This window comes from Taudactylus pleione, unplaced genomic scaffold (genome assembly GCF_031769625.1).
Source record: "Taudactylus pleione unplaced genomic scaffold, aTauple2 ptg000225l, whole genome shotgun sequence".
In the NCBI taxonomy this organism is placed as follows: Eukaryota; Metazoa; Chordata; class Amphibia; order Anura; family Myobatrachidae; genus Taudactylus; species Taudactylus pleione.
The window spans coordinates 13,613,915-13,636,236 of record NW_028284627.1 but is presented as its reverse complement, the minus strand read 5'-3'; the positions used below and the strand labels follow the sequence as shown (position 1 = coordinate 13,636,236).

The 22,322-nt window shown below is 46.8% G+C and overlaps 1 protein-coding gene across 3 annotated transcripts in view; it reads left to right on the top strand.

Annotated features, from left to right (window-relative positions):
• The window catches only part of CYFIP2 (cytoplasmic FMR1 interacting protein 2), a 76,764-nt gene extending 64,294 nt beyond the window's left edge, over nt 1-12,470 (top strand). For 2 of the 3 annotated variants that reach the window (XM_088478954.1, XM_088478955.1), the window contains exons 26-32: nt 3,226-3,316; nt 3,759-3,889; nt 4,386-4,458; nt 5,244-5,338; nt 6,245-6,513; nt 10,674-10,821; nt 11,232-12,470. In XM_088478954.1, the coding sequence (XP_088335080.1) occupies nt 3,226-3,316; nt 3,759-3,889; nt 4,386-4,458; nt 5,244-5,338; nt 6,245-6,513; nt 10,674-10,821; nt 11,232-11,399 (975 nt within the window). In that variant the 3' untranslated portion in view covers nt 11,400-12,470. The remainder of the gene's footprint in view (nt 1-3,225; nt 3,317-3,758; nt 3,890-4,385; nt 4,459-5,243; nt 5,339-6,244; nt 6,514-10,673; nt 10,822-11,231) is intronic. The other variant, XM_088478956.1, reaches the window with a different exon arrangement.
• The last annotated feature ends 9,852 nt before the right edge of the window (nt 12,471-22,322 follow it).

The following is a 22,322-nucleotide window of genomic DNA, read 5'->3' as shown; positions in this document are numbered from 1 at the left end:
AACTCGCAGTCGGGCGGCTCTCGTAGAGGTCTCTCGGATCCTGGTTTGGGCGGAGCGCAATCTTCCGGCCATATCAGCGGTCTTCATCCCGGGAGTGCTAAATTGGGAGGCGGACTTTCTAAGTCGCCAGGACGTTCATCCGGGGGAATGGTCCCTGCACCCGGACGTTTTTCAACTACTGGTGGACAGGTGGGGTCTTCCAGAAATCGGCCTCATGGCGTCCCGGCACAACAACAAGTTGCCGGTGTACGGGTCTCGCACAAGAGACGAAGGGGCGTCTCTGGTTGGATGCTCTGTCCGTCCGGTGGACGTTCCGGTTCGCATACCTGTTCCCTCCGGTCTCCCTTCTTCCACGGGTAATCCGGAAATTCAAACAGGAAGGAGGGACGCTCCTGTTGATAGCTCCCGCGTGGCCCAGACGGCACTGGTTCTCAGACCTTCAGGGTCTGTCCGTGGACAGTCCTCTGCGGTTACCGCTACGACCGGACCTTCTGTCTCAGGGTCCTTGCCTTCACCCGGACCTGACTCGACTGTCTTTGACGGCGTGGCTGTTGAGACGGCCATGCTGAGGTCCCGGGGGTTTTCCAGCTCTGTGGTGCGTACCATGTTACGAGCTCGGAAACCGTCTTCCGCGAGGATATACCATCGCGTGTGGCATACGTTCTTCCAGTGGTGTCGACCGAGAGGTTATGCCCCTCGGGAGTTTCGTCTGTCTTGGATTCTCGCCTTCCTGCAAGCGGGACTAGATCATGGGCTTCGCCTTGCTTCTTCGAAGGTACAGGTTTCGGCCCTATCTGTCTGGTTTCACCGTAGGATTGCTACAATCCCGGATGTGCGCACCTTTATGCAAGGTGTTCTCCGTATTCAGCCGCCCTTTGTTCCACCTGTGGCGCCTTGGGATTTGGCTGTGGTCCTGAGGGCTCTCCAAGGACCGCCGTTTGAACCACTGGGCTCAGTGGATATTAAATGGCTAACAGCTAAGACTGTTTTCCTTCTGGCCATTGCTTCGGCCAGACGTGTTTCTGAGTTAGGGGCTCTTTCTTGTAGACCCCCTTTCTTGGTTTTTCATGGGAACAGGGCAGTGCTCCGCACTCGGCCCGAGTTTCTTCCCAAAGTTGTTTCCCAGTTTCATGTTAACGAGGAAATAGTTGTTCCGGCCTTTAACTCACCGGGTCTTTCCGTGGGTGAGGCCTCTTTGGATGTTGTGCGGGCCTTAAGGACTTATGTTGACCGCACTTCTTCGTTTAGGAAGTTGGACGCTTTGTTTGTCCTCTATGGCTTCCGTAAAAAGGGTTGGCCTGCTTCAAAGCAAACTTTGGCAGCCTGGATCCGTATGGCTATTTCTGAAGCTTATCTTCATGAAGGCCTACCGGTCCCTCCTTCTCTGAAGGCTCATTCCACTAGGTCTGTGGGTCCTTCGTGGGCAGCTCGACGTGGTGCCTCGGCAGTTCAGATCTGCAAGGCTGCTACGTGGTCCTCTGTCCATACCTTCGTGAGGTATTACAGGTTTGACACCTTCGCCTCTCAGGATGCTTCCTTCGGGCGGCGGATTCTCCTTTCTGCACAGGAGCGTCCCCACCCTTAAAGGATACTGCTTTGGGACATCCCCAAGGTATCCTGTGGATACCCTATGGACCCTGAAGTAGAAAATATGAGATATGGTAAGAACTTGCCCTTGTTATCTCTATTTCTACGAAGTCCATAGGGTTCCACAGGACTCCCGCCCTGTCGCACCTGTGCTGCAGATGGGCTTTGCTCTAGTCACCGGTTTTCCGTCACCCTCTGGTGAGAATGTGATTCTTGTATGTGTCCAGATCTTTTTTCTCTCTCTTCCTTCTCCTCCTCCGGCCTTTGGCTTGATAACTAACTGAGGTGCCTTGGCTCGGGGGCGGGGTATAGGAGGGGGACCCTAGTGCATCCTGGGAGGCTGAAAAGCTTAACTCTATGGTGCCCAGCGACTGACGTCACACCTATACCCCAAGGTATCCTGTGGAACCCTATGGACTTTCGTAGAAATAGAGATAACAAGGGTAAGTTCTTACCATATCTCATATTTTATATATATATATATACATATATTATTTTTTTTTAACCTATCTGCAGAACGGGGGAGGGGGGTGGCTACTACTGGGAGGACCTCTACTGGGGGTGGGGGCACCATTATTGGGCGGACCTCTACTGGGGGGGGGGCTACTACTGGGGGCACTTAATCGGGAGGGGGACCCTCTACCTGGGACTACTACTTGGGGGGGAACTACCACTGGGGGCATTATAAAAGGGGCCTACTAGTAGAGGCACTGCACTCGGGGGACCACTACTGGGGGAAATAATAGGAAGGGCCACTACAGGGGGCACTGGATAGGGGGGATCACTACTGGGTGCCTGCATAAGGGGACCACTACTGGGAAAACTGAATGGGGGGGGGACTACTGCTGGGGGCACTATATAAAGGGCACTGCATAGGGGGGGGACTACTACTGGGGGCACCATATAAAGGGCACTGCATAAGGGGATACCGCTACTGGGCACACTGCATTGTGGGGACTGCTACTGGGGGCACTGCATAAGGGGGAACACTACATGGGGCACTGCATTTGGGGGGACCACTACTGGGGATACTGTATAAGGGGCACTACTATGGGCCTGCATAAGAGGGACCACAACTCTATACTGGGGGTACTGTATAAGGGGTACTACTGGGGTTAAGGTGCATATGGATAGGAATGTTCAGTGTGAAAATAAAGGGGTGTGTCATGTTGACACGCCCCATTTTTAAGTGACCACGCCCATTTTTTCAGCGCACGCACATCGGGGGGAGGGGGGGGATCCCTTTTTAAATTTGCCCTGGGCTCCAAATACCCTAGTTACACCACTGGCTAGTTTGCAAACTTTTCCCCCAACTTTGTGCTTTTTCGCCCCCCAAATTCTAAGTACTTATTTTGGGGTGTTCCTCACTTTTTTTCCCAACCTTTACACCCCAAAATACAAATGTTGCCCATCTTTTCTCCTGCTATTCAGAGGTGAATCTTTTTTGCCTATTATATTGCATTGGCTTTCCGTGTACACGAAACCCGGATGGAATTGAATACAGAGATAAGTTACCGACAGGCAAAAAGTTGCAATCGGCGATACTTTTTCGCGGATCTCGGCTTTTCGCTTCTAATTGAATACGACCCTATGTTGTTTTAAGACCTTGTTGACCAATCTGGATCTTGTCTTCCACAGCTTCAGGGAACTATACTACAGTATGTGAAGACTCTTATTGAGGTCATGCCAAAAATCTGTCGCCTGCCTCGACATGAGTATGGTTCACCAGGTAATCCACAGGATCAACCACGCGTTTCACTCTACATAGACTCTAGCAGACCGGAGCCACCATCATACTTATTCTTCTAGCATTGTAAATGACTGAAAACTAGTAAGACTATATTTACTCGGGGTGCACCACCAACTAAGTAATCTCTGGTTTCCCTATTTAGGATGATATCAGTCATATATTGTTGGTCTTTCCATTGATGCTCTGTTATGAGCTACATGTGAACACTATTCCTGTGCGGAACCAATGTTCCTTTGAACATTGTAAAGTACACCCAGTCCATTGTATCACTAACTATTAATATTGAGGTGGTAAGACTGAACTTTTCCGCACTTTATACTTGCCCTCCGCACAATGCATCTTGTATTACATGAGGAATCTAACAAGTGAATGTGGGGAATCTACAGTGGGGAGTCTCTTACTGTTTGTGAATCCTTTTCAGGGATCCTAGAGTTCTTCCACCACCAGCTAAAGGACATCATTGAGTACGCTGAGCTAAAGACGGATGTGTTCCAGAGCCTGCGGGAAGTAGGGAATGCAGTGCTCTTCTGTCTGCTCATCGAACAAGCTTTGGTAAGAACCTTTCGTCTAATAAAAGATAAATCCATTTGTTTCCTTTATTATAATTCTTTATATGACTCTGTTGTACATCTCAAAGCCTGGGGTTTATATTTCCAGCAGTGACCTGTACGTATCTCTTACTGATCTGTGTTTTTGTGCAGTATGATTTGTGTGGAAGTCTCTTATCTCTAGATTGCTGGGACATGGTGAATGTTTTGTTGTCTTTATAAAGAAATATTATATTCCCATGCTCTGTCTAGTCAGTCTCCAGAAATGCTAACAGGCAGCTTATGTACAACATGGTCTGTTGCGTATAATTCCTATGTGCCATGTGCTCCTATATTTAGGTGGTGCGGTAATTGCACGCTGGGAACTTCCCTTTTCATTTTGCATTATGACCACAAATCACCATTTGTTGCTGATAACTTTATTTTGTTATTCTCGCTCTTTGTTGTCGGTCACACAGTCGTTTTGCCTTCCTTACCCTCTCTCTTCTTCCCTGTCCTAGTCCCAAGAGGAGGTGTGTGATCTCCTTCACGCCGCACCCTTCCAGAATATCTTACCGCGTGTCTACATCAAAGGTAAACCTTGGGGAACACATAGGTCCTGATTGTGAGTAGGACGCAGCCGCGGTCGTCCTTTACGTCTTTTGGGGCAGTTGTGTCTGCGACTTTATGCTAATGCCGCTACAAAGCCCTTCCCTGGTGTACATCTGTTCGCATGAATGCGCAAGGACTGAAACGCCCACTGCCAGCGTAGATGCTGAAATACCACTTGGTATTACCATCGCTCGCCTCATTGAAACTTGAACCAGCCCTATGCCCGCTACACTCCTATAAATCTCTGTGCGGCTTTTTAGTCACCTTCCTGTTACCTCCCAGTCTCCGGCCAGGAACGCTCCTTGCATTTCTGCTACTGTGCATCTAAATTTCTACTGCAAATCTGTACAAACAAAATCGTGACTCATGCACAGACAAAATACATTGCTCCACTGCGTCTGACATCGCCGCTGCGTCCGGCCCATAGATTGGCAAATATTGGGATTAAATTACTAACTGGCAAAACAAGCCTATAATATACTGGGATGAATGATAGGTGTGGGGACTGGCATATTAAGCAGTGGAGGGCTGACAACGTTTGCACACAGTACTGTAAGTCACCTGACAATTCCAGCAGCAGCCGCAGGAGAATACATGTTGCCTAAACATCCGGTTTTAAGCAGCCAATTAATTATATGGGAAAATGTTATTTCAAAGAGCTGTAACCAGACTCCACCTTCTTTATTGGTTACAATGTTCCATTTTGTACCTGTCCAATTAACCTAATGTCATAAAGTGATATTTACGCCTGGTGTTTTGCCACTTAGAGGGGGAGCGTCTGGAGGTGAGGATGAAGCGACTTGAGGCCAAATACGCTCCTCTCCATCTTGTGCCTTTAATAGAGAGGCTGGGCACGCCACAGGTACGGACTAAGGAATAAGTGATCTACTCTGCGTTATTATAACTAGGATGATCTATTGTGGATTACTGATTTTATACCAATGTGATCTATTGTGCTCTATCTCTGGGAGGGTGGCACTGATGCCCGGGGGTACAGTGCTGACCAGGGCACTGAGTGGAGTCCTAAGTCCTCCCCTCGTGGGTTACCTCTGGGTAGTCTATCCCATAGCACATTTAAACTAATTGGCTTGTAAGTAAATTACTGTATATTTTGTATGCGTGGGATAGGAAAATTAGATTGTAAGCTTTGGGGCCAGAACTGATGTGATTGATTAAATATTCTCCGGTTGTACCATGCTGTGTAATATGTTAGGGCTATATCAATAAAGCATAATACTAATAAACTAAACTCAATACTAAATATTTTATATGTAGTAGATTATGGACAGACTGATTATATTGATCAATTGTTTATTGATACGTGGTTTATTAATATAAAATACACAATGTATTGTGGATTATTACAATATTGACTAGAAAATAAGTAATCTATTTTGGCGATTACTGATTGAATTACTATTTAAAAAAATAAAGCAGATAAGCTGGGTATTAGTGCTGAATTACTATATCGGATATATAATGGGTGAATACAGAAATCCATTTTTTTTAGATTTGATTTGTTTGATTTACTTACAAAAAGCCATTTATAAAAGGTGCGTTCTTTTGTGTTTCCCATCCTCTCTGAGGAAGAAGCTGATGGATTACTCTGAAAATGAGCTTAAACAGCAATAGCAACAATGCCCCCATAAATCAATGCAACCCTACTGTCTCAGAAACAAATATACTCTAACACATGTTTTTCTGCACGCCTTGGTGCTCTTACCTATAAGACACCTGAGCAGCTAACGATCTTTGTATTGCATTTTAGAGATATGCTCATTCACATGTTTTCGTGCAGCAAATTGCCATTGCCCGGGAGGGAGACCTCCTGACCAAAGAGCGGCTGTGTTGTGGTCTCTCCATGTTTGAGGTCATCCTGACTCGGATCCGCAGCTACCTTCAAGACCCCATCTGGCGTGGGCCACCCCCCACTAACGGAGTAATGCACGTGGATGAATGTGTGGAGTTCCACCGGCTCTGGAGTGCCATGCAGTTTGTTTACTGTATTCCCGTGGGGACCAACGAATTTACCGCAGAGTGAGTACAGCACATGTGTGTTTGATCATTTATAGACTCACTAGTAGGAGGGGACCTTCTAATGTCAAGCAAGAGACACTGTATGCAAACCCCAAGACCTGGGGAATGAGGCGTACACACACACACACGTGCCAACCATCTGCAAAACATGAAAAATCAGATCAGCAATTCCACAAAACTGAGGGTTTTTCTATACCCAATGAGGGATAATTCACCTTGTTCACCTCACATCCATTGCACAAGAGAGCAGCTATATAATAATACTATAGAGTCAGTCCCAAGTCATGTGCAGTGGGAACTTGTCTGACTAGGCACAGACGTGTGCCTGCTTCCCAGCTATCAGCTCCCACTGCGGGGGAATGGAGAGAAGGACAATGGGGAATGCAGCTGGGGGAGGAGAGGAGGGACTCTACAACCCTGCGATTGTTGGGTACAATATACTAGTGATGTATAAAGAGCAGGGGTGTATCTAGGGATCCGAGCGCCCCTGGCAAGGTAATGGACTGACGCCCCCTTCCCCCTCATAATTTCAGGAAGTGCCACCAGTAGTAGTCCGCTCTATTCAGTGCCCCCAGCAGTAGTACCCTGTATGCAGTGCCCCCAGCAGTAGTCCCCTCTATGCAGTTCCCCCAGTAGTAGTCCCCTCTATTCAGTGCCCCCAGCAGTAGTACCCTGTATGCAGTGCCCCCAGCAGTAGTCCCCTCTATGCAGTTCCCCCAGTAGTAGTCCATCCTATACAGTGCCCCCAGTAGTAGTCCCCTCTATGCAGTGCCCCCAGTAGTAGTCCCCTCTATTCAGTGCCCCCAGCAGTAGTCCCCTCTATGCAGTTCCCCCAGTAGTAGTCCATCCTATACAGTTCCCCCAGTAGTAGTCCCCCTTATGCATTGCTCCCAGTAGTAGTCCACAATATACATTGCCCCCAGTAGTAGTCCCCTCCCCCATAACGTGCCCCCAGTAGCGGCCCCCCCGATACAATGCCCCCAGTAGCAGCCGCCACCCCCATAACATGCCCATGCCCCCAGTAGCGGGCTCCCTCTATATAGTGCCCGCAGTAGCGGCCCCCCCTATACAGTGCCCCCTAGTTGTCACACTCCCCCCGTGTCCTGTGCCAGAAAAAGAAAACACACACACACACAGAAAAAAAAAGTAGCAACTTACCTGATCCCCGCTCCTGCCGACGTCTGCCACTGTCCACTCCTCTGGGCCCGCTCACGCTCTGCACTATGGGATGGGAGACGCGTCATGACATCTCTCCCATTACCCGCTACAGGGGGAGCCGGAAGGCGGAACTCATGAGTGAGCTCCAGACGGCTCCCTCCGTGGACACAGCAGCCAATGAGAGTCTGTCTGACTCTCATTGGCTGGCTGCTATCACAAACACACAGCTGCTGCTGGCAGCTGTGTGTGTTTGTTACTGTGTAGGGCAGACCACTGTCACTGCAGTCTGCCCTACACTTGTGGGGCCCGGGGGACTAGCATGGCTAATTCATGCCCCTGGGGTAGTCCACCCATTAGCTGCTGGTGGCACTGCCGGACGGCGCCCCCCCTTGGATACGCCCCTGATAAAGAGTAATAACATGATGATCTGTTGTACTGGACTCATGTTTTACCCATTGTGAACAGAGGCCCTGATTCAGACCCACTCGCGAGCGGCTGTCCGCTCGCAAGTGGGTCGATGGTCTGCACTGAGCATGCGCACGACGGAGGGAGCTCCGTCGTGCGCATGCGCCAGACACGACGAGCGAAGGACTTTCCTTCGCTCGTTGTGTCCGATCAAAGGGGGCGTGCTGTCAATGTTGATTGACAGCACGCCCCCTTTGCTGGGCGTGCCGGGGGCGTGCCTCTCTGACGGGGGCGTTCCCACGGGAACGCCTCCCGTCAGAAGCCGGCCCACTGACATCACTAGTGATGTCAGTGGGAGTGATTTTGGCTCTGATAGAAAACCTCAACCGCAGGCTCCGGCTCGCAATTTCGATGGTCGCGATGGTCACGACCATCGCGGCCATCAAAATGCACGCTCGTATAGCCTGTGGGTGGTGACCCACAGCTATACGAGCGTCCAGGAGGACGCTCCATGAAAATGGAGCCCGGCCCTCATGCAGAGCGTGCGCTCTGCTCAGAGCGTACGGCTCTGAATGAGGGCCAGAGTCATCATTTATATTAATGTGATCTGTTTTGTTGTATTCCATTGTCTCATCCTGTGGGCAAAATTTACTAAGCACCGGTGACGGCGGGTTCTATTCTGTTCTAAACCCTGGAGGTTTGGTGGCGGTTTGCAGCGGTTTCTGAATGACAGCCCTGTTCTATTCTATTCTAAAATGTGTTTTGACGGCAGTTTTGCAGCGGTTTTGGCCTTAGTAAATCTGCAGATAGTAAAACCGCAGCCAAACCACAGTCAAAACACATTTTAGAATAGAATAGAACAGGGCTGTCATTTAGAAACCGCTGCAAAACCGCCACCAAACCTCCAGGATTTAGAACAGAATAGAACCCGCCGTCACCGCCGCGGTTTAGAACAGAATAGCACCCGCCGTCACCGCCGGGGTTTAGAACAGAATAGAACCCGCCGTCAAGCCGCCACTTAGTAAATGTTGCCCTGTATGTTACAATGTTGACCAGAAAAGTGATTTTAGTGAGCAGTTGGCTATAATATTTAATGTATCTGCAGCCCCATCTTTTGTGGTTTGTGATATTATTTCTGCATCCGCTGTTCGAGTGTTTTCATACTGGAACATATTATATAAGAGTGGTGAGCATCCATGTAATAAGCACCATATCACCTTCTCCCAAATTGGATGGTTACATACTCCACACCTAAGTGGCCTACTTATAGTGTTCACCTTCCAGAGGGACTGCCTGCATTAGACTGGACTGTGGCCCTGATTCAGAGCTGGACGCTCTGAAAGAGCGCTCGCTCTGAATCAGGGCGTCTTTTTTTTTTTATGGAGCGGCCTCCTGGCCGCTCGCATTGCTGTGGGTTGCCTCCCACAGCTAATGCGTGGGGCCAGGATGATGGTCGCGATGGTCAAGACCACGCGACCATCGGGCTTGCGACGAGACCCTTGTGGTAGGGTCTCGTGGCCGCAAGCCCCAGAGAGCTTTCGGCTCAAACAGAGCTGAAAGCTCTCCCACTGACATCACTTGTGATGTCAGTGGGGCCGCCCCCAGACGGTAGGCGTTCTCATGGGAACGCCTCCGTCTGGACAGCCACCCCCCGACCTGCCCACCAAAGGGGGAGAGCTGTCACTCAACATCAACAGCATGTCCCCTTTGGTGCGAGACCCGGAGCAACGGATTGCCCGTCGCTATCCGGGTCTCGTGCATACGCACGACGGAGCCAGCTCCGTCGTGCGCATGCGCTGTGGGCCACCATCGACCCGGTTGCGAGCACTCAGCGCTCGCGACCGGGTCTGAATCAGGCCCTGTATTCGGGTGGCTGTGACTGTGGCCCTGATGCAGTGGTGGGCGGAATTGCAGTAGCAGCTGGAACTTTTAGCGCATTCACTACTGCGAATTAATACTAATGCCGCAGCCGCTTGGCTTCCTACAGAGACGCCTGCCGGCTGCGGCTATAATCCGACAATGTGCGCAAATAATTGCACCATCGATCGGACATCGGCCGGAACATTGGACATTAGAGCCCATGGTTGCTGAGAATCTACAATGGTACATGGCCGCTGCTGCCAGTGGAACTACGAACATCGATGCGCGTACATCCTGTAGCCCCCTCCCCCCAGTCACCGCCCAGGAGCACCTATAGGAATTGCATCGATCTCCATTCAATTCTGATTTGCATCCCCTGGCGGTGACCATGGTGACGGATGTGCAGCGCTTTTCTTGCGCATGCACAGAATTAAAGCACCTCTGTGTTTTTGTATTTTGATATGTAATTGTACTGTTTCTTCATTCCCAGGATTGATTTTTATTTTAATTGTGATTATTATTAATATATTCAATATTTGCGCATTATCTTTTTTATTTATATATTTTTACATTTTAATATTTTTGTCACCATCTCGCTACTTGTGCTCATCCTTTACTATACCACACATTAAAAGATTCTTTTACTAATTTACTCTTTTACTTTCCTTTGTTTTATTGTCAATAATTATATCACTCTTCTCCACCTTCCCCCTGTTCCCACCTGCTCCCTTCTGCAGACAGTGCTTCGGAGACGGCTTAAATTGGGCAGGATGCGCCATCATCGTGCTCCTGGGCCAGCAGCGCCGGTTTGATCTGTTTGATTTCTGCTATCACCTACTGAAAGTCCAGAGGCAGGACGGGAAGGATGAAATTATAAAGAATGTGGTGAGTGCGCCCTCATGTGGCCAATCGGAGCAGAGCATTTCCATCATTACAGTATTTTCTTTACTCTCAATATATACAGTACCGCACCCATGGGCGTAGCTACCATAGGTGCAAGAGCTGCTGCTATGGGGCCCAGAGCTGGGGCCCATCTTCCTTGTCAAAGATACATGTGTTACATACATTTTTCACCATTGGGTGGTACATAGGGGCCCTTATAAACTTTGGCAAATACCTAGTTCCTCCCCTGACCGCACTGCCCAGTCTGCTACTATTAGGAGTTAGTGTAAAACAAATGAAATATAGTTATAAAATAATAAGTCCATATTTACAAGATCCTTTAAGTTCTAGTTTCCTCTGATAAACATACTACAGACTCCTATATTTCTTAACTCAGTCTCTGATTCTTACAGCCCCTGAAGAAGATGGCAGATCGAATTCGAAAGTATCAAATCCTAAACAATGAGATATTTGCTGTCCTCAACAAATACATGAAATCGGTAGAGAGCGACAGTTCCACGGTGGAACATGTGCGATGTTTCCAGCCCCCCATTCACCAGTCATTGGCCACCACCTGCTGAGGCAACTGGAAAAACTTATGGACAATTTCTACAAATGTCATGGTGTTGTGGTTGCATGATCGTCCTGTTCTCACCGTACACCTACATGACACTATGGAAACAGCAGGACTGTACAAGGATGTAGCCATGTCAGAGGGTGTAGACTGACCTCCACTCCTACCGGGATCTGGCTGCGGTGCTTCATTGCTAATGAGGAAATCACCACCAGTGTTTGCTGAAGTCTGGTGAAGAGAGTGCCGTATCAATGGTTTTATACTGGTTTGAACCAACTTTTAAGTATTTTTTTGATCTGATAAAACAGACATTAGCCCATGGCTAGTGTGTAGCCACAAATTTGTTCTATCGACCTATTTATTGTGACTCTGTACAGTGTTGTGGTAATCTCATCTGCTTGAAGAATGTTTGGCCAAGTTATCTAATTATACATGTGACCGATCAGTTCAGCTTACTAGTGTGGGCAGGAAGCCGACCAAATGCGTCCTGCAGCCTCACACTGCAGGCCTGATTCAGAGATGGACGTAGTGACTATGTCGGGCGCTAGCGGACGATGTTTTTGGTCTGCACATGCGTCCAGGACGCACTACGCTTGCGTCACGATAATTACCACTGAAAGCCGCAGAAAGCGGCGATTTCAGTGGGCGTCCTTAAGGTGGCTAGTCAGACGCAGGCGTGTCGCGGTCAGCGCCTGCAGCTTTTCGCCGCAGTTGCACTGAGTTCAGCGGCCAAGTTCTGACGGACAATCTGCGCCTCCATAAGGCTGGTGTGATGTTCAGTGGTGCAGCCGATGGTGCATCTTAATAAGGCTTAGCGCAGCAGTTGATTTGCGTCTGTGTATGAATCCCATCGGCTGCGGCATTAGCGTGCAAACATAATTGCGCTGCGGGAAAAGAGGCCGCCTCGGCTGCATTAGCGCTCACCTCTGAATCAGGCCCTGTGTTTTATGTACTGTGGCAACATTTTGAACAGTTTTTTATAGTTTTTTTTCCTTATTTGTTTTAGCCAAAAAAAACAAAAAAACATCCTGTTAAATTATTTTGCTTTTTTCCTTTGCCTGTGAATAATAAAATACAATTCTGGTACATAGATCCCTGACTGATGGTATTTACACGTCTCATTGATTGAGTGTTCTTTTACCTAATTTGAAGACAAAGGATAGTTCTCATCAGATGGGAAGTAGTTATGTGTCTGACATTAATACAGTCGAAAGCATTATGCCAACGGAAGAATGCCCACATGGCTGTAATGTTACTTAAAGCATTTTAACTGCGTCGGCATTGTAACTTTAAACTCAGTGCTTTCCAATCATGTTAAAAGTTCTATTGTTGAGATGGTTAAAATGCTTTGAATAACATTACAACCGTGTCGGCATTCTCCCGTCAGCATAAATCTTTTGACAGTCGACAGCATTAATATCTACCACGCCATCAATTTGTCCTTGTGTACACTTGAACCAGGCCTTACATACTTGTGTCACACAATAATAAAACAAAAATATAACAGTGAATGAGTAATGTCTATAAATGGGTGAACGTTCCAAAGGAACAATTTCTCCTTTTCTTAATTCTATCAGGGAGATAAAAAACATACATTCCCAATGTGTAATGAGTAGGCCTATATAAGGATAATGTCTCTTTTTTTGGGACCAGTTTATTCTACTTGGCCTCAGTTTGGAGGACCCCATGGGTTTTAAACCTAGGGGCCTCCACAGTCCTTAATCTGGCCCTGGTGACTGGAGACAGTATTAATGTTGATCACTTGGTGGGGTGCAGCTATTGGTGCGAGGTCAGTAGGGCTAAGCAAGGGGATGGGATCACCCACCTTGGGTCACAGTGGCAGTGGGGGCTCTCGTGCCACCATCCTACTCTAATTGCACATATCATAGATAAACTTTTGTTAGATAAAAGTAGATTATTGCAGAAAACCTCGGACAAATCCTCAAAATCCGGTACTGTTCCTTGTAATTGTAGACAGCCGAGAATACGCATTATATGGAAACTAGATGTAGAGACGACTCCTACAAAACTAAACATTATAGACACATCAGAGATAACATGCACATGCAATTAGTGTAGACTTGTTAAATCTTTTGCATATAAAGCCCTGTTCTATTCTTATGAAGGCCCATTATTTCCACCCCAGCTAAGTCTTTTTGTTTGGGAGATGTCCCTTAGACAGGCAACAAAATCTGTGAAAGCCTCCTGTTGCTATTCAGATTTATCAGGTGTTGCCCAGATCTGGATGAATGAGCAGTTGTAACCTCACGGTATAGTCTTTCATGTGGTAAAGAGACAAAGCTACTGTAGATCAATCGTGTGATGTCCTACATACGGCCATACTGTTCTCACCGCTATCAGACTGGTCTATGGCGTAGGATTCAGTGCAATGCCGTAAACAGCTCTGTGGGCTATGAGCAAAACTTATGTCATTCATTCCATCTCTCATTTTTAGTTTCCGTCCCACCGTGTCAGATACAACAATTAGATGGCATATATGAAGTATAAAAAGGGGACTGTAACGTTCCAGTATGTTTAAACTTGTCTATATAAGACGTCCTTTGAGTCTCATTCAGGCAATTTTATTCAAAAAGAATGTAGGATTCACCTCCATATACTGTATGTGGGATATTTTTTTACTGAATACATTTTTATTGAAAAGAACAGCAGTACATGTTACATACAATAATCCAGATTACAGTATAATATTCCTAAAGTACTATATTTAGAGAAACTTCAAAAGAAATACAGAACGAGGGGGAGGGGGGGGGAAACGCTAGTGCATACACCCTATGGAGAGTAAAATAGAAACAACTGCAATTACAATAAGAGCCCTAATCTCGTTTGTCATATAAGGAAAATGAACTGCAATTAAGCAAGAGTCAGACTTGAGAAAACGTGGTTAGCAAAATTATAAGACTAAGAACCATTTGACAATGGTGGACATAGAATTGTGGGATTTCTTTTAAACATTTCCTATGTTACTATACAATGTATAGTTTCCCAGTGAGTTAATACTCACCTTTCCGCGGATTCAGGTGTGCTGCTCCGCAATGCTGAACCAACACTGCGGAGCAGCAACAAAATCACTGGGAAAATGTCAGCGGCCATTTTCCTGGTGATCTGTGCATGTGCACAAGAGATGTCCCCGGGAAAAGGGCACTGGCGCCATTTTTCCGGAGACCCGCGCATGCGCAGTAGATTATGGCATGAAGCCAGAATCTACTGCGCTTGGTGCGCAGACAGAGAGGAGGGGGCCTCAACGGAGGTTGCACATGGTGCTGATGGTATCGATGCTTACGCTGGTACATGTCGTCGAATGGATATGAGAAGGCAGCAGTGGGCGTCCCTATGCTCGGCTGTGCTTTGGAAGGCATTAGCATATTTTAGCTGAGAGAATGCAGTTGCATTAGCGGAAACCTCTGAATCAGGTCCCCTGTCATTGAAAGCAAATATTTACCCTGTGCACCAGTTCTCATAACTGTCCTCTTTAACAAGCAGAACATTTTTGAGATCCTAGCTGCAATTAGCTTAAAGGCACGGCCAGGTTGGTTTTGCCTCTAGACTGCTGCTTTAAATCTAATGACTATCTCACCAGAATTGTGCCGACCCCAGCCAATGGCGGACTATTACATTTGGATCTATATCTTTGCAAAGGGTGAGACATCCAGCTGTCATTCTGTATAATCATACACATCAATCCCTGCCCCATTGAAGCTTACAGTGTAAATACCCTACTACACACACATACTAATATCCATATTTGTGAGATGCCAGTTAACCTACCAGTATGTTTTTTTCTGGGCAGTAATTGTTGGATATGTGTGTACAACTAGGTGTTATGGCAGAGTTGTGTTCACACTAGCGGATTTACATGTAGAACCCAAGCAGCCAGTCCAGTGGAACTTAACCAGGGTGTGTAGTTTATTTGTGTACAGCAGTACTCTCTGTTACATTGGTTATGTCCAAGCATGAGGGGGGTTAGGCAGCTCACCAGCCGGTGACTGTCTCATATACTGCGGTAACGTTTCAGGCGCTGGAGCAGCGGTAATAAGTGGTTGCTGGTCTCGGGCTAAGAGAAGGACAGCCATCCTCCACTGTATCATTCATACACAGTATAGCAAGATGGTGCATGTGCAGCTATGGTATCGGCAGCCATTTTGGTAAGGGAACAAAAGTATCCCTTGAGAATCATTGTTGTTGGAGACTGTGCAGTAGTGCACTCCACTTCTAACAGTAATTCTGCCCACATTTTTCCATTTCCATTTGCAGGCCTTAGGGCACCATTTAACAAGAAAAAAGGCCTCAGGGCACCATTTAACAAGAAAGAAGAACGAGGTGCAATATAATGCCTGTTCTCGTTGCTGTTCACGGCACTATTTAGTTAACTGCTGCTGGAATGTAACACCACCTTGCGTGCAGCGAGCAGTAGAGTTATTTTACCAGGCAGCAGTTTTTTACTGCCCTCTGGCCACCAACAGAGGGAGGGGCGGAGAGTAGGAGGGAGGAGCAGACACAGTTGGATGGAAGGGGTGGAGAGCGGGATGGAGGGGGCAGAGAGCGGGACCAGGAGACAGAGCTGCAGCACTGCATTATGGGTAATGTCCCGGATGCTATTACCCGGCGAGTTTGAACGTTCACAACAAGCGGTAATTCGCAGAAACTGTTAAATACAAAGCCCATACTAGTTCTATGGATGGGAAAAAGCAACCACGTGCTGCTCACTAGTATAGGACAAACTGCATTATCTGCCTTAATAGATACAGGAGAGATGCTTAAGCACCACATTAGAAATGTGATAAAACGCTTATCACTCATTGTTAAATGGGGCCCTAAGTGCTGAGGAACTAATATCCGTCATCTTCCAACATGCCTGACAATGGTCCTGGGGGGATACACATTCTAGGGGTCTAGTTACTAAGCTTTGGATGGAGATAAGGTACCAGCCAATCAGCTCCTAACTGCCATCTCACATGTGTTCGAAAAATGACAGTTAGGAGGTGGTTGGCTGGTACTTTATCTCCGCCCACTTTATCTCCATCCAAGGCTTAGTAAATAGACCATTAGGTCACAGTTCCAATACTTCTGCTAATATCACCAGGTGTATGAACAGTTAAAGAGAATTATCACCATTTTATGAGATCTTTAAAATGTAAATACAATTGTGTGTATAAATGACTTAGTAGGTGGGGAAGTTAAACAAAATGATTAATGATACCATTGCTTACATTGTCTGAAGTCCTTGTGAGAAGATCCCCACTCTACCAACTTATTGTGTGAGAATATACAGTACAATTAGTTGAATTTTGACCAAAAACACTCATGGGCCCAGTATTAGTAATGGGAGTTCTTCATTCCCTTTGTCAGACCTCATAACCAGGAGTAAAAGGATGAATGTGAACTTTAAAAAATAAATAAAAAAAAATTAAAACAACAAAATCATTACAGATATTATATATTAGGGGGTAAATTTACTTCTATAATGAAAAGCAGAGTAGTTGCCTATAGCAACCAGATTCTAGCAATGCGAAATTCAAATGGAACTAGAGAACAGGAAGCAACACTTTTTTTAGAAGTCTAAGTAAATCTACACTAGCTCTTTTCTTGTTAATTAAAAATATATAGATGCTGTCTGACGCTGCTCTATTGAAGTATATTGATAATATAGCGTCCTACTTGGCTGAGCAATCACTCAATATGGAAGCTCCCCAGTGGCATCCCTCCCCACAGAACACATGTTGCAGGGAAGGCTGTAGTGGGCACGGGCGAAGCTGCATGCCAGCTACAAAAAAAACGTTGTAATCTTCTCGGGGGTCCCGGAGGTGTGGACTGCCCCCGGGAACCACTCTGTGTGCAGTGCCGGCTCCCTCACTGTGTCAGGAGCCAAGTGCTGCATGTAATGCTACAGTGCAACACCCAGCTCCTGTCACTGAGGAGTCGGCACTTTGGTGTCACCCCTCAGCGGGTGGCACCCAGTTGTGGCCCGCATCCCCCTTGTGATGCCACTGAAGCTCCCTCTAAGGCAGTGATTCTCAAACTCATTCTTCAAGACACTTTGGGGTTTATTTACTAAAGTGCAGGTTTTTTCAAGTGGAGATGTTGCCCATAGCAACCAATCTGATTCTAGCTATTATCTTCTAGAAGGTGTTAGATAAATGTTCATTAGAATTTGATTGGTTGCTATGGGCAACATCTCCACTTCTAAAAACCCGCACTTTAGTAAATATACACCTAAAGATGGGTACACACAGTCAGATTTTTTTGATCAGGACGAGGAACGGGGCGTTTTTTTCGGCAAATTGAAAGCCCCAATATCTGTGCTACACATTGTGCATTTTTTTATTAGAAGCTAGTGATTTTCCACCACACTCATTTTGCATATGTCCGGCCACAAGGAGGATGACACTGTGGCAGGAGTACATAGAGAATATGGGTAGATTATTGAGAATGCGCCCACACTGCTCGATATGGGGAAATTGAGGCAGAGATTTTCATTCTTTACCGCCAGATCGGATAATCGAAGAAATGTGATGTTTTCAAACTGTTTCATCGGTGAAACGCTAAAAAGATTGTTCATACCACAATACAATATATGAGGCTAATCACCCGATTATTATCAAATCGACCCAATAATTGTATAGTGTGTACCTAGCTTAACAGCCAAGGTGTTAAGGATATTTATGCTTGAGCACAGGTGACTTAATTAGTACCTCAGTCATTTTGATTTAACATTCTGCGCTCAACCATGGATATCCTTTAACCCTGGACTGTTAAGTTAGCTATGTGATTTTTCGGTCGAACCGACAATTGCCACCATTTTTCTGCAAGTGTAGGGACCCGATATCTGTGATATTATTATACAATTTAATTAAGAAATCTGCCAATTTTCTTGGCTCATGGATCGATAATTTGCATATGTCCGCCCACAGGGATGATGAGGTAAACATAAAAAAAATTGTAGAAATATGGTTTGATTATCGTGAATGTCCACACACTGCATGACATCTGCACGATAATCGAAGGAAAACATTTGTGGCCATTTTTTGTTTGTTTTATCAGCAAAACGCAGAAACGCTCATGCCTACATATGTCACATGATAACAGGCTATTCACCCGATTATTGGCAAATTGGCACAATAATTGTATAGTGTGTACCCAGCTTACGTGTGTCTTATTCAGACTTGTATGCAACCCGATGGTTTACGTACAAGTTCGATAGCAGGGGGACTCCGCGTGTGCATGACCCGTTCTGCGCATATGCAGAATGGATCCTGCGAGATCGCTTGCAGTGCCCCCTAAGCTGAAACCTGATTGACGGGGGCGGCAAATATGACTGTTTTGCAAAATAGGGGCATTGTCCCCCTATTTTGTAGGGAAGCAGTCAGGAAGCCGACGGACGAAATCTCGACTGCCGGCTTCCAGACTGTCTAATCCCGGCAAGGTACAAATGACAGGCGTCGAAATCCCGACACCTGTCATTAGACCTACACAGGGAGCCCGACACCCGGCTTACCGATCGAAGGTAAGCTGGGCGCGGACAGCCGCAGGAAAGGGAGGGTTAGGTTAGGGGCTCCCGGGGGGAGTTAGGGTTAGGCACCCCCCCCCGGGAGGTTAGGCTAAGGGAAGGGGGGGCTAGGTTTAGGCACTTAGAGGGGGGTTAGGGTTAGGGACCCCTAAAGGAGGGTTAGGGGGTAAAAAAAAGTTAGTTTATTGTATACTTACCTTTTGTAGCTTCTGTTGTCAGGATTAGAACCGACGGCCAATGCTGCGTCTTCGGACGCAGATCTGCGATGCCAGCAGGAGTCGTCTTTTGTCCTCAGGTGCCTCCTGCGGCAGCAGCATAATTCCACGTCGCTTTTATAGTGTACAGCTCTGAATCAGGCCCTGATACTGAGAAGCACTGCTCTAAAGAACATTGTGTTACTTACATATACATTTATGTGTACTAATGTGTTACATGTGTGTGTATCATGGTATTTGGAGGGAGGCCTAGTATTACATGGGAATTTTTTGTATTCCCTGTCACCCAGAGGATGACCTTAGTTTCCATGTGGTATAACCTGAAAAACCTGCTCAGCTGGCCAAGGTGTGGAGTCCAATAGAAGACAAAGTTTCTCATAGTGAAGCCTGGTCTGTTAGCTAAACAGTCCCCCTCAAATGTACATAAATCTGGGCTTAGAAACTCAGTAACAGCAGATATTTATGCCACATCCAGAACATCCTTTTTTTGCTCTTGTAACAAATCCCAGAGATGTTTATTTTTACCGCCTCACCCCATGTTCAGTAACAGGTACTTGACGTGTTAAGGTGCCCATACATTAGCAATCACAAGAGAATGATTCACAGATCCTGTTACTTTTTTCCCCAATCTAAAGGTTCCCCGATCATCTAATCTGCGCCCATACATTACAGATAGTTTTCTATGATTGCAGATCTTTTTAAGGAGAGACAGATCTGCCAGTCTTGAAAGGCCCATCATTTTACGGTCAGCAAATCGGCTGATCGTTACCATACACTAGCAATCTACAGCCCCGATTGGTCAGTGAAATCCAACATGTTGGCCAACCTGAATTACCGATTCCCATATATTGCTCATTTGTTTCCCCAATCATCTGCAAAATGGGGAGTTGTCCCAGACATAGGCGAAACTAGAAATCTGCTAATGGGTGGTCCCAGTTTTAGGATATTATGTATATATTTTGTAAAGTTGCAGGGTGCCTTTTAGAGAAAAGGGAACTGTTCCACGCCGAAGGCGCGTGCAAAAAGGGGGAGTGGTTACTCAAACAGGGGTGTGGTTTTGAGACACACCCCCTTTTCATATTCCACAGTGCTTCACAAAGAATATTTGGCCATTCACATCAGTCTCTGTCCTAGTGGAGCTTACAATCTATATTGCCTACCACATGTATACGCACACACATACACACTAGGGTTAATTTTTGCTAGGAGCCAATTAACCTACCAATATAGTTTTGAAGTGTGCGAGGAAACCGGAGCATCTGGAGGAAACCCCCTCAATCTCAGGGATAATATACAAACTCCACACAGTTTCTTTATGCACAAGTCTACTTCATGCATATATATCTTTGCACTGCACAATTAGCAGCCTTAAGGGGCCCATTTATTAATGATGCGTTCTGGGCATGACATTACCGTCCATGATCGCATTGCAAAATGCGATCATATCACCAGAATGTATCATCCGGCTCATGCAGGGACAGGGGCTCTGAAAGGAGGCCATCCCTGCGATGTGCCCGGAGAGCTGCTGGGGCTGGTGCGCATTCGCAGTCGCGCTGACCGCACATGCGCGGCCGCCATTGCCGGGGAGGGTTCCGGAGGAATCCAATCCCGGCTAATTATGCGATCTGTAGCCCATCTTCAGATGGCGTTAGCTGCGGGGACCAAAATCAGGCATGCATTCGCATTCTGGATGTTGGTAAATTTGGCAGCATCGCATCCTCCATAGAAACATATGGGGGGATGTGGCTGCCAGCTGGAATGGAGGGATCACAGTAGGTATCAGAGTTATCTGCTGCAGTCCCTCCTTCATACATCTGGGGAAAACGTAATATTTGTGGTTAACCCCCAAAAACGGGTGTTTTCTGGGATATAGCCGCAAATATACAATGATAAATGGGACCCTAAATCATTTAATCTTGGGAAAGTAGAAGTAATATAACTATGAAATAAAAAAAAATAATAAGAAACCAAATGATGACATGAGACTAGTAATGATCAGGCCCTTAATAATTTCATATATACAAAGAAAACTGTTCTGACAATAAAAACTGATATGTACTATGGAAAAGTTAGTACTAAAAACCCAATAACCATTAACTTTCTCAGTCACTCCTAGTAATTACTAACTAAAGTGTGTGTTTTCCAGCGGTATAAGGGTTAAAACGCCGCGGCACACGCTAGAGTCTCCAACATGTATGCATGCTGTTCTCCTTCTCCGTCCATGCAGCTGGCCTAACAGGTGCTTCATGTAGTGCTGAGTGCAGAAACTAAGTAAGTCAGGCAGGTGGTAACCCCGGAGGCATTTCAAACATGGAGCCAATCACAGCTCGCGAAACGGCAGCCAATAAGAAGCAGACGCTCCTGATTGGCTGCCGTTCCGTGAGCTGCGCTCGGCGGCAGCAGTTGGCCCGGCTAAAATGAGCACTGCTGCCTTCATCTAATATGGCGGAACAGGGCTAATGTGTGGTCCGGTGCACCCCTGGACCACCCCCCAGTTTCGCCTATGGTCCCAGAGGCGTCACCGGGTCTGGTGACACCCAGTGCGCACTCTAAATCTCCCCTGCACGGCTACAACGCGTGTACCCAGAAGGAGGCATGGCTTACCAAAAAGGGACGTGGCCACACGGATACTCCCAATAGCGTCTCTCCAGGGGCGTGCCCAGAACCCCGAACATGCTGGGCTGTCCCCAGAGACTGTTCCTGCACTGTCGGCTCTTCTTCTATGTCAGCAGCCGAGTGCTGCAGGAGAATGTCACACTGCAGCAACTGGCTCCTGTCACTGAGGAGAAGTCAGCATTTTGGTGTCACCCCCTCCGAGGGTCATACACAGCACGACCCGCACCCCAATGGTGATGCCACTGAGTTGTCCCATACATCTGGGCAGATGTATAGGGGCCTTAACAAAACAGGTCATAGGTGTTTATGTATGTATTATTTGTTAAAGCTTATGGAACGGTATTTTAGTGTCGTTTTGGGAAAGCATTTTTAGTGCTTTAGATATGTGACCTATAAACCGATCAGACTTAAAAAGACCCTGGGAAAAACTGCTGTGACAGCTCGCTACCAACATCCGCTATCTCCAATGAACAGGGCTGCCATTAGTGGGACTGTCGGGAGAGAGAGTGGCATATCAGCGGTGTGGAGTGCACAGTGTATTTGGCCCCCTGCCACAATTACAGCTGCCCAGAGC